This window comes from Hyperolius riggenbachi, chromosome 2 (genome assembly GCF_040937935.1).
Source record: "Hyperolius riggenbachi isolate aHypRig1 chromosome 2, aHypRig1.pri, whole genome shotgun sequence".
NCBI classification, from domain to species: Eukaryota; Metazoa; Chordata; class Amphibia; order Anura; family Hyperoliidae; genus Hyperolius; species Hyperolius riggenbachi.
The window spans coordinates 163,106,088-163,119,681 of record NC_090647.1 but is presented as its reverse complement, the minus strand read 5'-3'; the positions used below and the strand labels follow the sequence as shown (position 1 = coordinate 163,119,681).

Below are 13,594 nucleotides of genomic sequence, written 5' to 3'. Positions count from 1 at the left end.
GTCAATTCAACATTTATATTGACTTCTTATCAGTCTTGACAGCTGCTTGAACAATAGCAAGAATTTTTTTAGGTGTTTCACAAGAAAAGTTGTGAGAGCCTAAAGCCTAATCTACACGGTACGATTCTTTTGAGCGATTCGATATGCGATCCGAGAAAAGAATCGGATCGGGTACAAAATCCAATGACACAAAAGCGTATCTATTTGATGCTGCTGTCGAATTCGATGGGAATTGAGATCGAAATTAAATCGGACAGGTTGGATTTTATCTGATTCCGATCGAGTGCAACAGAGGCAACTGAATCGTTGGTAGTGTGGTGTCGATATGTCGATCTTCTGTCCAGCCCACAATACAGTTGTCATCACTATGTGGGGAGGTGCATCGAGGAAGTGGGCTGCCTGAACCACACAACTGTTGTAGCTGTAGTAGATAGCTATACTGCACATACTGACACCATGTGATAGCTATACTACACACACAGCAAGGACACGAGTGGCAATGTATGCCCTACATGTGTTGTTGCTGCAAGCCACCGCTGGTGGTGTCGCTCATAGCAAGGATACGGGTGGCAAGGTACACCCTGCATGGTGTGAGCGACACAATGGCTTGGCAAGTTTCTGGTATAATACGGCTCAACGACTGTGGGGAAATTTCAGATGAAAATTTCAAATGCGCATAAGATCTTCCAGTTGCAAGGAAGCGTAAAGTCACGCACAGTCGTTGCTCTGCTGTGATGGCCTCTCTCATTACTGTGTCCTGCTATGTAATCCGCGGACGGAGCTTCTCCAGCAGCTCATCAAAACTTTCATCAGACATCTGGACATAGTTTCTAAAATCCTCAGGATTATTTTCGCGAAATTCATGCAAAAGGCTCATGTGACTAAATTCATCTCTCCTCTGTAGCCAACCCTTGGACCACGAACACTTCTGCTTGTTTCTGTTCCTCTTCCTCACTCGATCGAGGATCAATGCAGCCAGAGTAGTGGACGCACGCTCTTTATCCGACATAGCCATGGTTGCCAAATTGCCACAATTGCCAAAGCAATCCACTATAGCCACACACAATGACTGTATCACTATTACCATCGCTTTTTAAGCTCCGCTCGGAACTCCCATCGCTTGACTCCGCCCATCCGCTCGGAACTCCCTTCGCTTACTCCACCCTTTTCCCTGCTTAGCACGCCATTTCACAACCGATCGGATAACCGATCGTATGGTCTAGTTGTGTTTCCCGATCCGATCACGATTCGACAAGATCGTGAATCGAATCATGATAGAAATACTATCATGTAGCGTAGAGCCTTTTCATATCTGCGATTCGATTCGTTATGAGATTCAATAATCGTATTCGTATATCGATCGCATATCGAATCGCGCAAAAAATTGTACCGTGTAGATTAGGCTTAAAAGACCGCTGTTGAGTGTGTGTATGGGGCTTTACAGTGAATTTAAAACACATCTCAGCTTGATTGACATCATTCACAGAGCCTGATGCACATTTGACAGTTCAGCAGGCTGTTTCATTAGAGGCACAATACATATACTGACTGCAACATCTTGCTGTGACAATTAAATCTGATGCAAAAACAATCCCAGAGTGATAATATAATAGCTTATATCAAATGCTCAGCAATCTGCAAACACATGGCAGATCTGCAGCCAGTCATGCGAGTCTTGTTCTCCCTGCTCAGATGACCAGTGGTTTGTAGTTTTGCTTATTACTTTTCCGTTTTGTGAGGATCAGCAGTCTTGTACACATTTTACACTTGGCATTGTCTTAACATTTGATATGAGCTTATGTAGCACTGGTCTAGGATCATTGGTGGATGGTTTTATCTGTGACAACAGCATGCTTTGTCACTATACATACTGTGCCTCTGATGAAGCAGGCCGCTGAACAGTTAAACATGCATCAGGCTCTGTGAATGATGTCATACAAACTGTGATGTGCTTTATATAGGATCTACAGGAACGTACTGTATATATGTTTTGTTTTTAATTAAGGAGTACTTATTAAACAGAAATATACTTTTGCCTCCAAGAACCCCCAATCTTTTTGTTTGCTTTGACCACAACTGGTATAAATAGGTGGTGGAGCCTGTACAATCTTTGATTGCCTTTTTCCCAGTTATTTGATTACCCATACTTGTCAGGAACACAGGTCCTTCCTCTGACCTGTCCCCTTAAATGTCTCCTCTGTGATCCCCTCACAAAGACCTCTTCTGTACAATGTCTTTAAAACGTTGCTGCCTTTAGAACTCTGTACTATTTTTATGTCTATGTCCACCCCCTTTAAACCTGTGCCTCCTTATGGCTCTGCCTCCCCTCTCCCCTTTAAAAACCTGTGCCTCATATATACTTTCAATTCCTCTTCCTCCCAATCTGCCACCCGTCAAGTGTAAATTCTCCCCACTCACCAGGAAGAAGAATGGTGCGTGGCTGGCCCTCACACCTCTCTTGCACCACTCAGTCTGTACAAAAAGCTCTGTTGCGCTGTATTACATTATGATGCCCACTTCCCTCGGGGGAATGACATCACCAGCACTTCAAGCATCCCGGATGCAGCCTACCCTGCCTACGTGTGCCAGGCAGGATATTTGCAAGTAAACAGGCTCATCCGGCGTTCATAATAAAGGTCCAGGCTGAATAATGATGGGTCCCCTATGTGCCCCCAGCCCTCCTCATCTGCGTACCTATGAATACGCCGCCGGGAGACTTGAGCACAGGATACAGCCGATATACGGCTTACCCTGCTCCTGCACAAGTCCCAGCAGGCGTTAATTACTATTCCCCCTCCAGGTCAACGTGAATGGTAGGGAATTACAGTGTTTTAAAATTAACTTAACCTGCCTGGCGTTCAGATTCCCGCGGCCCTGCGGCTGCGGGAACGTTTTTTGCACATTTCTTTTTTAATTTATCATGTAGCTAGCCTAGCGCCAGCTACATGATTCCCCCCTTCCTGCGGCGTCCCTCCCTGCTGTCCGATCGCAGCCGGCGCAATCACCCGTCCGGAAATCCCTTTCTGAACGGGATTTCCAGAAAGGGTTCCCCCGTCGCCATGGCGACTAACGTCATGACGTCATGACATCACAGGGAGTCCTGATCCACCCCTCAGCGCTGCCTGGCACTGATTGGCCAGGCAGCGCACGGGGCCTTGAGGCGGGTAGCGGCGGATCGGCGGCGATCAGGCACAACATGCAGCAAGCAAAGTGCTTGCTGCGTGTTTTAAAAAAAAAAATTATTTAAATCGGCCCAGCGGGGCCTGAGCGGTGACCTCCGGCGTCTCTGGACGAGCCTAGCTGGTCCAGAACGCCAGGGAGGTTAAAGGATACATCCAAGCTAATAAAAGAAAATCAATATCCACTTACCTGGTACTTCCTCCAGCCCCTGGCAGCCATCCTGTGCCATCGCCGCAGCTCCGCTCACTGTCAGTGTCCTGCACTGCGGAAGCTGACCTCCCCAGGTCGGTTTCTTGTGCGCTTCATGGTGTGGGTCACGTGGTCTAGCCGACGTCATCAGGTATGTACTGCACAGGCGCAGTAGTTTTGCGCCTTTGCAGTACAGACCTGATGATGTCGCCTAGACCACACGACCCGCGCCATGGAGCGCACAAGAAGCCAACCCGGTAGCCAACCTAGCGGGGGTCGGCTTCTGCAGCGGAGGACACCGGCAGTGAGCAGAGATGCGGCGAGGGCGGCTGCCAGGGGCTGGAGGAAGTCCCAGGTAAGTGGATTTTGATTTTTTTATTAGCTTGGACCTCTCCTTTAAGCTCAGTCTTCTGACGGTGCCAAAGTTACTCACTGTGCGACGCTATAGCTGTAATACCTATTATGACCTATCATTGCGCCGGCTGCACCCACATTTTTCTGTGCTATTTTAACAGCGCTCGCTCATCTGGGGTCAAGGAGGGCTATAGTTACAAAGCTGGTGCTGTCATTCCCCACCCTCGCCTTAAAGGGAACTTAAACTGAGAAGGATATAGATTTTTCCTTTTAAAATAATACCAGTTTCCTGACTCTCCTGCTGATCTTGTGTCTCTAATACTTTCAGCCACAGCCCCTCAACAAGCATATGCAGATCAGGTGCTCTGACTGAAGTCAGACTGGATTAGCTGCATGCTTGTTTCAGGTGTGTGATTCAGCCACTACTGCAGCCAAAGAGATCAGCAGGACAGCCAGGCAACTGATATTGTTTAAAATGAAACATCCAAATCCCTCTCAGTTAAGGTTCCCTTTAAGTCGCAAAAGGGCAGTGGATGGGTTTAAATTCTTACTGTGAGAGGAGAGAAGTGGAGGCTGGCATTGCATCCAGGGTAAGCTCAAACTAGCCTATGCTACACTAACCATTCTGTCTCCTCTGCGCCTGTTTAACACTAACCTCCTCCTCTCTTGTGCCTAAACTAACCTCACCCCCTCCTGTGCCTAACACTAACCTCCTCCTCTCCTGTGCCTAAAACTAACCTCACCCCCTCCTGTGCCTAACACTAACGTCCTTATCTCCTGTGCCTAAAACTAACCTCACCCCCTCCTGTGCCTAACACTAACCTCCTCCTCTCCTGTGCCTAAAACTAACCTCACCCCCTCCTGTGCCTAACACTAACCTCCTCCTCTCCTGTGCCTAAAACTAACCTCACCCCCTCCTGTGCCTAACACTAACCTCCTCCTCTCCTGTGCCTAAAACTAACCTCACCCCCTCCTGTGCCTAACACTAACCTCCTCCTCTCCTGTGCCTAAAACTAACCTCACCCCCTCCTGTGTCTAACACTAACCTCCTCCTCTCCTGTGCCTAACACTAACCTCCTCCTCTCCTGTGCCTAAAACTAACCCAAACCCTCCTGTGCCTATCACTAACCTCACCTCTCCTCTGCCTAAAGGGGCCCATACACTGAGCCGATTTTCTGGCCGACCGATCGATCCAGATCGATCGATCGAAAATCGGTTGGCCAATCGACCGATCGATGGCCGATTTCGATCGATTTCGATGGATTTCTGTCGAACTGGCAGGATGGAAAATTTAGGTCGATCTGATGAGATTGCTTATCAGTTTGCATTGGCCTTAATGGAAATCTGATGGCAAAAAAATGCTATCAGATCGAATTTCAATAGATTTCAAACTGAATTCTATTGGAATTCTATCCTGGTAAAAAATGTTCTAAAAACGCATCAGATAGATCATCAGATGCATTTCTTATCTATCTGCTGCCAATCTGACGAGTGTATGGGCACCTTAACTCTAACCTGTTTTGTCCACCCATGGTTACTACTGATCTGCCTATGGCCACTTCAAGGTATATACATAACATATAGGTTAACCCCTCCAGCTAGATTTCTCCTGAAGCTGAAATAGTAATCTAATGTATACTGGCCCTCTACATTTACAATCAGATATTGCTTTACAGGTAAGAACGAAAGAGAAAATCTTCTGCAAATTATTTACAAAAATAATATAGAAATGAAAATTAGCTTTAAAACTGTAAATAATGCAAAACAAACAAACAAACAAACAAACAAAAACAACTTTTTAACACCTTTCTACATTGAACAAAAGCTACAGATAGCTGCTGTAATTATTAGCGCCCTGTGCTGGCTGACACAACTAGAACAGTTAACATATAAGTGTGTCTAATGACATCATAGCTGGTAACGTATCTTTATACCGAGTTGCAATCCTGATTATCCAGGGAGAAATGCACAGCTTTGCAGAGCTAGATGAGAGATCAGGACAGATAAGCTTGCTCACAGTGACAAGCTTGCTTTATCTGTAATCATGTTGTCTGATCTTTGTCACACACTTGTCTGGGATTAGCACAGTTGCATTATACTGAGGTTGCCTACACTACAGATTGTCAACATGAGCCTCATCAGATCAAGGTTTTAACCTTCACATTTCATACAGGTGACATCTTATAAAGCCGCATCTACACGCGTAGATGCGGCCGCGATGCTCCTTATCAATCGAGCCGCTGATGCGGCTCGATTGATAAGATCCGACAGGACAGATCTTGCTTCCGCCGATTCCCTGCTCGCTCCCCGCGAGGGGACAATGGCAGGGAATCGAGCGGAAGATAAGCGGCGCCGGCGGGGACGAGCGGGGAATCGAATGCGGCGCACGCGCGGCGAGCACACGCGGGGACGCGGAAGAGGCGATCCGGCGGCTAATCGAGCCGCCGAATCGCAGCCTCATCTACGCGTGTAGATGAGGCTTAAGTCCACGTTTAAAGTGGACCTGAACTCTTGCCCAAGACAGAAGAAAAACAGAGAGAAATGCACCACGTATTTAGAGAGTTTGACGGATTTAATTCCCCCTTATTTGTGCATAATCACAAATTGTAATCTAAAGCAACGCCACTATAAATAAAACCATTTTATTTGCCAATTAGTCACAGCTATCACAACAATTAAATTATGTTCCTAGTACAATGTATGGTGTATGTGGAAATAAAAGTGTATTTTTTCTCGTTTTTTTTTTTTTTTGTGTGTCCCATCAATTGTAAGCCCTTATGTACTAAAATAACAGTAATATACCCTTATGACATACGTAAAATCCCTAAGGCAACTATTTTTTTCCCCAGAGTAAAATGAGCCATAAATTACATTACCGACAGATTTTGGACTAGCCCATCTTCTCATAGGGGTTTCTTAGGGTTTTCTTTATTTTTAAAAGCACTTAGTAAATGGCAGTTGCTCCGTCCAACTGCAAAAGAAGTGTATGGTGAGGGAGGCTGTCCAGCATCATTATATAAATCTTTTTCAGGGAGTGTCTTTATAAAGAATAAAATCCATGCTAAGAATCCCCTATGGACTAACCCAGAGAGATGGACTAACCCAAAACCTGTCGGTAATGTCAGATTTCTACTACCTACTGTACGTGACAGCAACATAGGAGAAAAGTCATGTATGGCTCATTTTACTCTGGAAGAAATGCACTTATTTGTATGTGTTTTAAATTTTAAGATTTCCGCGACAGTTCCTCTTTGGACGAGATTACTTATCCAGTTTGCCTTTAGCAACAACTATCTGGACGAGGATACTCATCCAGATAGGCTTAAGTGGTTAAACAATACCAGTTGCATGGCTGTCCTGCTAACCCTCAGATTCTAATGCTGGGTTTACACCATACAATTTTCTGTTAGATTCTTCTGTTAGATTTTCTGTTAGAATGCATAATTAGATTCTCTTCTGTAGAGAATGGTTATCATCTCTGGTGCATTGTCTTCTGTTTATCTCCTGCTGAGTAGAACAATGCCTAATTGCTCGGCAGATAGAGCGTAAGATAGATACATTTCCAACATGTTGAACTTTATCTATCTGGCAGGTAAATCTGATGCTGGGCATACATGGTACGTTTTCTACCATGTAATCGAGCCGCTGATGGCTCAATTGATAATTTCCGACGTGTCCGATACCCCGCCGGATCGATTCCGCGCTCAATACCGGCGGGCAGGACAAAAGAAGTAAAGAGCGGAAGCGCCCGCGGGGACGAGCGTGAATCGATCCGGGCGCCTGCGGAGACGAGCCGGAATTGAGCCAGCGGCTCGATTACACGGTAGAAAACGTACCGTGTATGCCCAGCATAACAGAAAATTGTATGGTGTAAACCCAGTATAAAACATTTAAACATAGACCCTATACAAGCATGCACATCAAATGTTTCTGACTGAAGGCTGACTAGATTAGCTGCATGCTTGTTTCAGGTGTGTAATTCAGACACTATTGCAGCCAAAGAGATCAGCAGGACTTTTAGGCAACTGGTATTGTTTAAAGGGAAATAAAATTGCAGCCTCCATATCCCTCTCAGTTCAGGGGTCTTTTAAAGTCATAGTAATGTGAACTCAAGTTAACCACTTCGCCGCCCGGGTACAGTATATCTACGCTCCTTTGGACTTGAGTTCCCCGCCCGGAGCGTAGATATACGCACCCCCACCGCTGCCACCGCTGTCTGCGCTCCCGCTCGCACGTGCGCGCACTCCTGCGATCGTGCACGCCGCCGCCTGCTCGTCCGGAGATCAATGAACGGGAAAATCCATTCCAGTTCGTTGATCTCTGCCCCCGCAATGATCGGCATGCTTCTACGAGAAGTAGCACGATCCATTGTGAAAAAACTCAGTTTCCCAGCCTCCCTTCCTGCAAGCGTCCTTCCGACGCTTGTAGGACGCCTGCAAAATAAATGTGGCCAACTTGTGGCCAAAAAGTAATACTACACCCAAAAAACATTTTTCACATACAAATACATTATTTTCACTGTTAATTTTAACTCATTAACTCCCACACTCCCCAATTGTTACCAATATTATTTTTTTTTTAATATTAAAGTAAATTAAAAAAAATTACAATAAAAAAAAACTTAAATAGTTACGGTACCTTAGGGACTGAAATCTTTAAATATATATATCAAGAGGGTATAACACTGTTACTTTATAAATTATGGGCTTGTAATTAGGGATAGACGCAAAACTGAAAAAAATGCACATTTATTTGCAAATAAAATATTGGCGTCAAACATTGTGATAGGGACATATATTAAACGGTGTAATAACTGGGACAAATGGGCATATAAGTTACATGGATTTTAATTTTAGTAGCATGCATTATTTAAAAACTATAATGGCGGAAAACTGAAAAATAATGTTTTTTTTTCAAATGTTTTCCCATTAAAACACATTTAGAATAAAATAATTCTTGGCATAGTGTCCCACCTAAAGAAAGCCTAATTGGTGGCGAAAAAAACAAGATATAGTTCATTTTATTATGATAAGTAATGATAAAGTTATAGGCGAATGAATGTAAGGAGCGCTGAAAGGAGAAAATTGCTCGGATGCTGAAGGGGTAAAACCCCTCAGTTGTGAAGTGGTTAAATAAAAGCACAGAAAAATATTTTAACATATTTATGTCAATACAGGTAGCAGATAGCCACCCAGCATATCTTTTCTGCGATAGGGATCAATTGGGCAAAAATATCCAACATAACCAATAACTCTTTCCACACAACTGGCTAGCTAGAAGTGTTCTTTCTAGCCCAAATTCTACAGTCCACTCTTTTTGCATCCTTCTCCAGTCTTCTAACGCAGTACTGAATGCACACTGGAATTTCAGATATCTGATGATGACAAAAGATGGCAAGGGGGAATTGTTTATAGAAATGTGCATATTTACCTGATGAATTATCTTTTTCTTCTAGGTTCTGCCACCTCATCTTTCTTTAGCAGTTTAGGAGGTGGTCAGTCTGACCTTCTCTTTAGGTCCCGCCGACCTCCACTCTGTGCAATAATTTCCTCATATGAGTATGTGCAGTGGAAGAACAATGGACCAGGAGGAAATGATCAAAAAAGCCCCAGAATCTTCCAAGTAAGTCCACCTGCTACTTTTTCTTAATGTGTTGTTTATGTATATCAAGTAATGACTCCAGGTCTTCACAAAGTGTTATATATATCCAACTTGACATTTGCTAGTTATTCTCTGGTGACATGTGAAGGTATGCAGCACGAGGTGCACAACTGTGGTTTCAGGATAATGTTAGATGCAAATATGCTGCTAGAGGACATTGTGTGCATAGCTGGTTGAGGGGTGTACAGATATTAGGACCATGGAGCCAATTCACTTATCAGTATGTTACAGCTCACATCTGGGGGCTATGTGAAACAAGGCTATTGCCCACCAATGATTTCAAAGCATTCGAAATTAAAATAACTTCATATACGGTCTTCATACATACTTCATATGCAGTCAAATTCTATTTACAGAAAAATAGGCCTAGTCTGTGAGAATCCATGCCTAAGCCTGCTCATAATTTAATCATCATTTTGTGTAAAGAAAAAGAATGTTCGCTAACAAACACAGCCTGCTGCTAGAAGAAGTACACCAAATGAATTTATCCAGTGGATATTGAATAAGCACCGCAGAATTGAACTGACTGATCCTTTTGGTATGAAAGCAGCATTGGCGATCTTCCCATTTACAGATGGGTAAACAACCAGATATAGGTGCTTTGAAAAGCTTACCTTTAGAATAAATCTCTTTTACAGGCACATCTGCAGTTGGTACACCTCTCACCACCTGGTTAGCGGTTAATAAAGTCACACAATTTCCTCTTCTTGTACTCCCAAATTTACTGCGCCCTGGCTGGAAAAACTGGTCTGCGGAGTAAGCTTCTCGGATGCCCAGGGAGGACTTCCTCTTCCAGCTATACACTTCACTAGGCGACTGCAATCACACAAACATCAAGACATTCAGTCAGTTATTTACATACAGTGATCTGTTTAGTTGATTATGAACTGTATTACCAGTGATATTATTGAACGTTGATGAGTGCTACCTACATTTAAAATAACCGTGTAAAGAATCTCCAAAGCAATGTTGAAAAAATGATGAAAATCTTTGAGTAATACGTTTTTTATTATTTTATACATATAAGAGATGCTCTAGCTGGGATTAGATGGTATATGATCATTCTATAGTAATCTAATAAGAGCAGATTTCAGACACATCGCAGATACAAATGCCAAAATCTTAAAGGACACTTGATTGAGAGGGATATGGAGGCTGTCATATTTATTCCCTTTTAAACAATGCACATTGCCTGGCATGCTGCTGATCTTTAATGCATCAGTAGAGTATGAATCGCCAACCTGAAACAAGTATGCGGTAATCCAGTCAAATTTGAGTCAAACATCTGATTGCACGCTTGTTGAGGGTGTATGGCTAAACATTCGAGGCAGGGAATCAGCAGGACAGCCCGGCAATTTGCATTGTTTAAAAGGAAATCTATATAGCAGCCTCCATATCCCTCTCACTTTCCCGTCTCATGACCGCAGAGTGTGAACAGTCATACTTGGGAAGGGGGTACATGGAGGTTTGCCAAATGCCAGATGTCTTGGCCACAGTTACAGATTTGGAAAAATCAGTCCAGAATAATGATCTCCTCTAAACCAGATCAACAACGAAATGAGGGACACCACGTGGACATATTTGTCATGCAAATGACCCATAAACTAACTGATCCTTAAGTGTTTTTAGTTGTCTAACCTAGCTAAAGAATGATTCCAGTGAATAGATTACCATCAGATTACATAACTAGTAGAACAATGGAAACCAAAAATCAAAAAGAAAATTGCCGTCTCGCATCTCCACATGCTCCACTTTGGGACCAGAAAACATCAGGAGGGTGATATGAACTGAGAAATGAATAATGAACCATAGTGCTACAGTCTACTCTGATGAGACAAGACACTGGTCTGTCTTATGGAAGAATGCCTGTGGCTTTAACACAAAAAGAAATGCCTATGTAAACAAAGATTCCTATTTTGCCAAGAACTTGATAGTGATTGGATATGCAGAAAACGCATACTGGATCACTATCATTATTCATGGCCCCAGGTGCAGCAGCTCCCTCTCATTCCCCTTCACCACTCTACAGAGCAGAACATACTCTTTAGCAAAGAGGCAAACAACGTATTTATATGAAAAATCATTCCAGAACTGCCACCTGAAGTGATCTGTAATGATTATTAGAGAAAAAGTTTGTAGTGGGTATGGGCCTCAGTCAACTGCAGGTTACAAATATTTGTGTCCCAAAGTTCCACAACTTGCAGTTACCATCCAATCTTTCAGTTGTCTGTGCATAATCAGACCATACCTACAATTCAGGAGAGATGTTTATGTTAGTGCTTACCAGAAGATCTGGAAAACCAACCACTATGGAGGCATAGTTACTGTCATCAGAAAGGATCCTATTAGGTGAATTGATTTTCTGTGAAATTGCTGCACTCAGATTCTCAGCTGGCAGCTGATCACTGGAAATCACATGGGGTATGGAGGAGTCCAAGTCTAAAGCATAGAACAAAATATGTTATAGCAGCAAATATGTCACAAGTGAGGCCGGGCCGCAATGTTGCCGAAGGAATAAAACATTACAAACGTTTATATTGCTTCCTGTCACTTTTCTATGCTTTGCCTGTTTTTTTGGATTTTTAATTCAGTGTTATATTGTCAAATTAAAAACAGTGATTTTGTGCATTGCAGTAAACCTTCTTGGTGCATTTCATAAAGCTGGAATTTTCTGCGCTTATTTCCATCTGAAAATTTATAACATACCTGTATTACAGTGGATATCCAGTGTAAATTGAACGTTACACGGGCCCACTTCTAAGGCCTGGTACATGCATACAATTCTGATTGGCCAATTTTACCACTTTGATGAAGCATTACAGCTTACCTACACAATCTCTTCATGGTGGATCGATGTGTGTATGCACCCTATGCATGGGTGCATACACTATACCCTATACATGGCTTCTCCTCCCAAATCTCTCACCGACCCCTGGATCAGCTGGCTTCCAGTGCATAGCTCCGCCCCTGCTAAAAAATGCCATGTCGGTCTCTCTGCTCGAGATAGAGAGAAAACACGATTGGCATTTTTCAGTGGGGGGCGGGGCTACATGCCAGAAGCATAACTTCTTCTTAGAAGCAGACCCATGTAATGTTCAATTTACACTGGATATCCCCTTTAAGGCCTGGAACCCACAAGCAGTACGTTACTAAGCCATTACTAAGCAGTTGTGATTTGAAAAGCTCTTGCTAATGTAAGGCTATGGGTGTGATCCCACTAGAGAGATCCCACTAGAGAAAAAGGCTGCTAGTGGGTTTGAGTCCTAAGACATTATAAAAAGCTACTATTGCTTGCCTCCCTCTAAGCAGTGTTCTCCCTATGCTCCTTTAGCCGGGTGCTCCACCCGGCTAGTTTTGGTGAGCACCCGGCTGTCATCGGCTCACCTCCTCCTCTGTTGTAAGCAGAGTTGTGCAGAGAAGCGCCGGCCTTACATTCTCTCATCTCACCCCACCCGGCTAGTTTTGGTGAGCACCCGGCTGTCATCGGCTCACCTCCTCCTCTGTTGTAAGCAGAGTTGTGCAGAGAAGCGCCGGCCCTACATCCTCTCATCTCACCCCACCCGGCTAAATGTTTCATGCCACCCAGCTAGAAAAAAAATTCTGGGGAGAACACTGCTAAGGAAATGCTAGTTGTTTGTCATACCGATTTTCCTGTGACCAGTATACAGCTGAAATGGGTTTCAACATAATATCCAGGCAACTAGCATTTTCTAAAAAAACAAAAACAAAAAAGTTCAGCAGTGGCAGGTCTAATACATTCTCAGTACAGGTTCACTTTAAATAACCCCTATTACACTATATTATTAAAAAATAATTGGCCGTCATACATGGATATTTTGTTTTGTAACAGATTTCACTCCTGAAATCAGCCAGTGGTTTTCCAGAAAAGTGATGGACTGGGACTTAAGGTTCCCATAGATTTTAAAGTTTGGTCAGACAATATTGGTCTTTTTCACCATCTGATATAAGTCAGTGGTCAATAGAAAAACTCTACTTACTGCAGCATATGCTTATCTATTGCAAACATTTGCAACTGGTAGGCCAGGTGCTTACTAACCTATGATCTGAATACTTAAAGTGAATCTGTAGTGAAAATAAGAGAGACTACCGAAGCACACCCAACACAGAAGAGTGCAATCTACGACTGTTTGGTTGTAGACTTCTAAAGTGAGCGCCTGCGTGGGAACCTGGGGACTGGAGGAGACCGGGA

General features: G+C 43.5%; 1 protein-coding gene across 1 annotated transcript in view; it reads right to left on the bottom strand.

Annotated features, from left to right (window-relative positions):
• VWA8 (von Willebrand factor A domain containing 8) overlaps window positions 1-13,594 on the bottom strand; it is a 476,746-nt gene that overhangs the window by 162,144 nt on the left and 301,008 nt on the right. The window contains exons 35-36 of the mRNA XM_068267802.1: window positions 11,669-11,823; window positions 9,999-10,200 (exon numbers count right to left, since the gene is read on the bottom strand). Coding sequence (XP_068123903.1) covers window positions 9,999-10,200; window positions 11,669-11,823 — 357 coding nt within the window. The remainder of the gene's footprint in view (window positions 1-9,998; window positions 10,201-11,668; window positions 11,824-13,594) is intronic.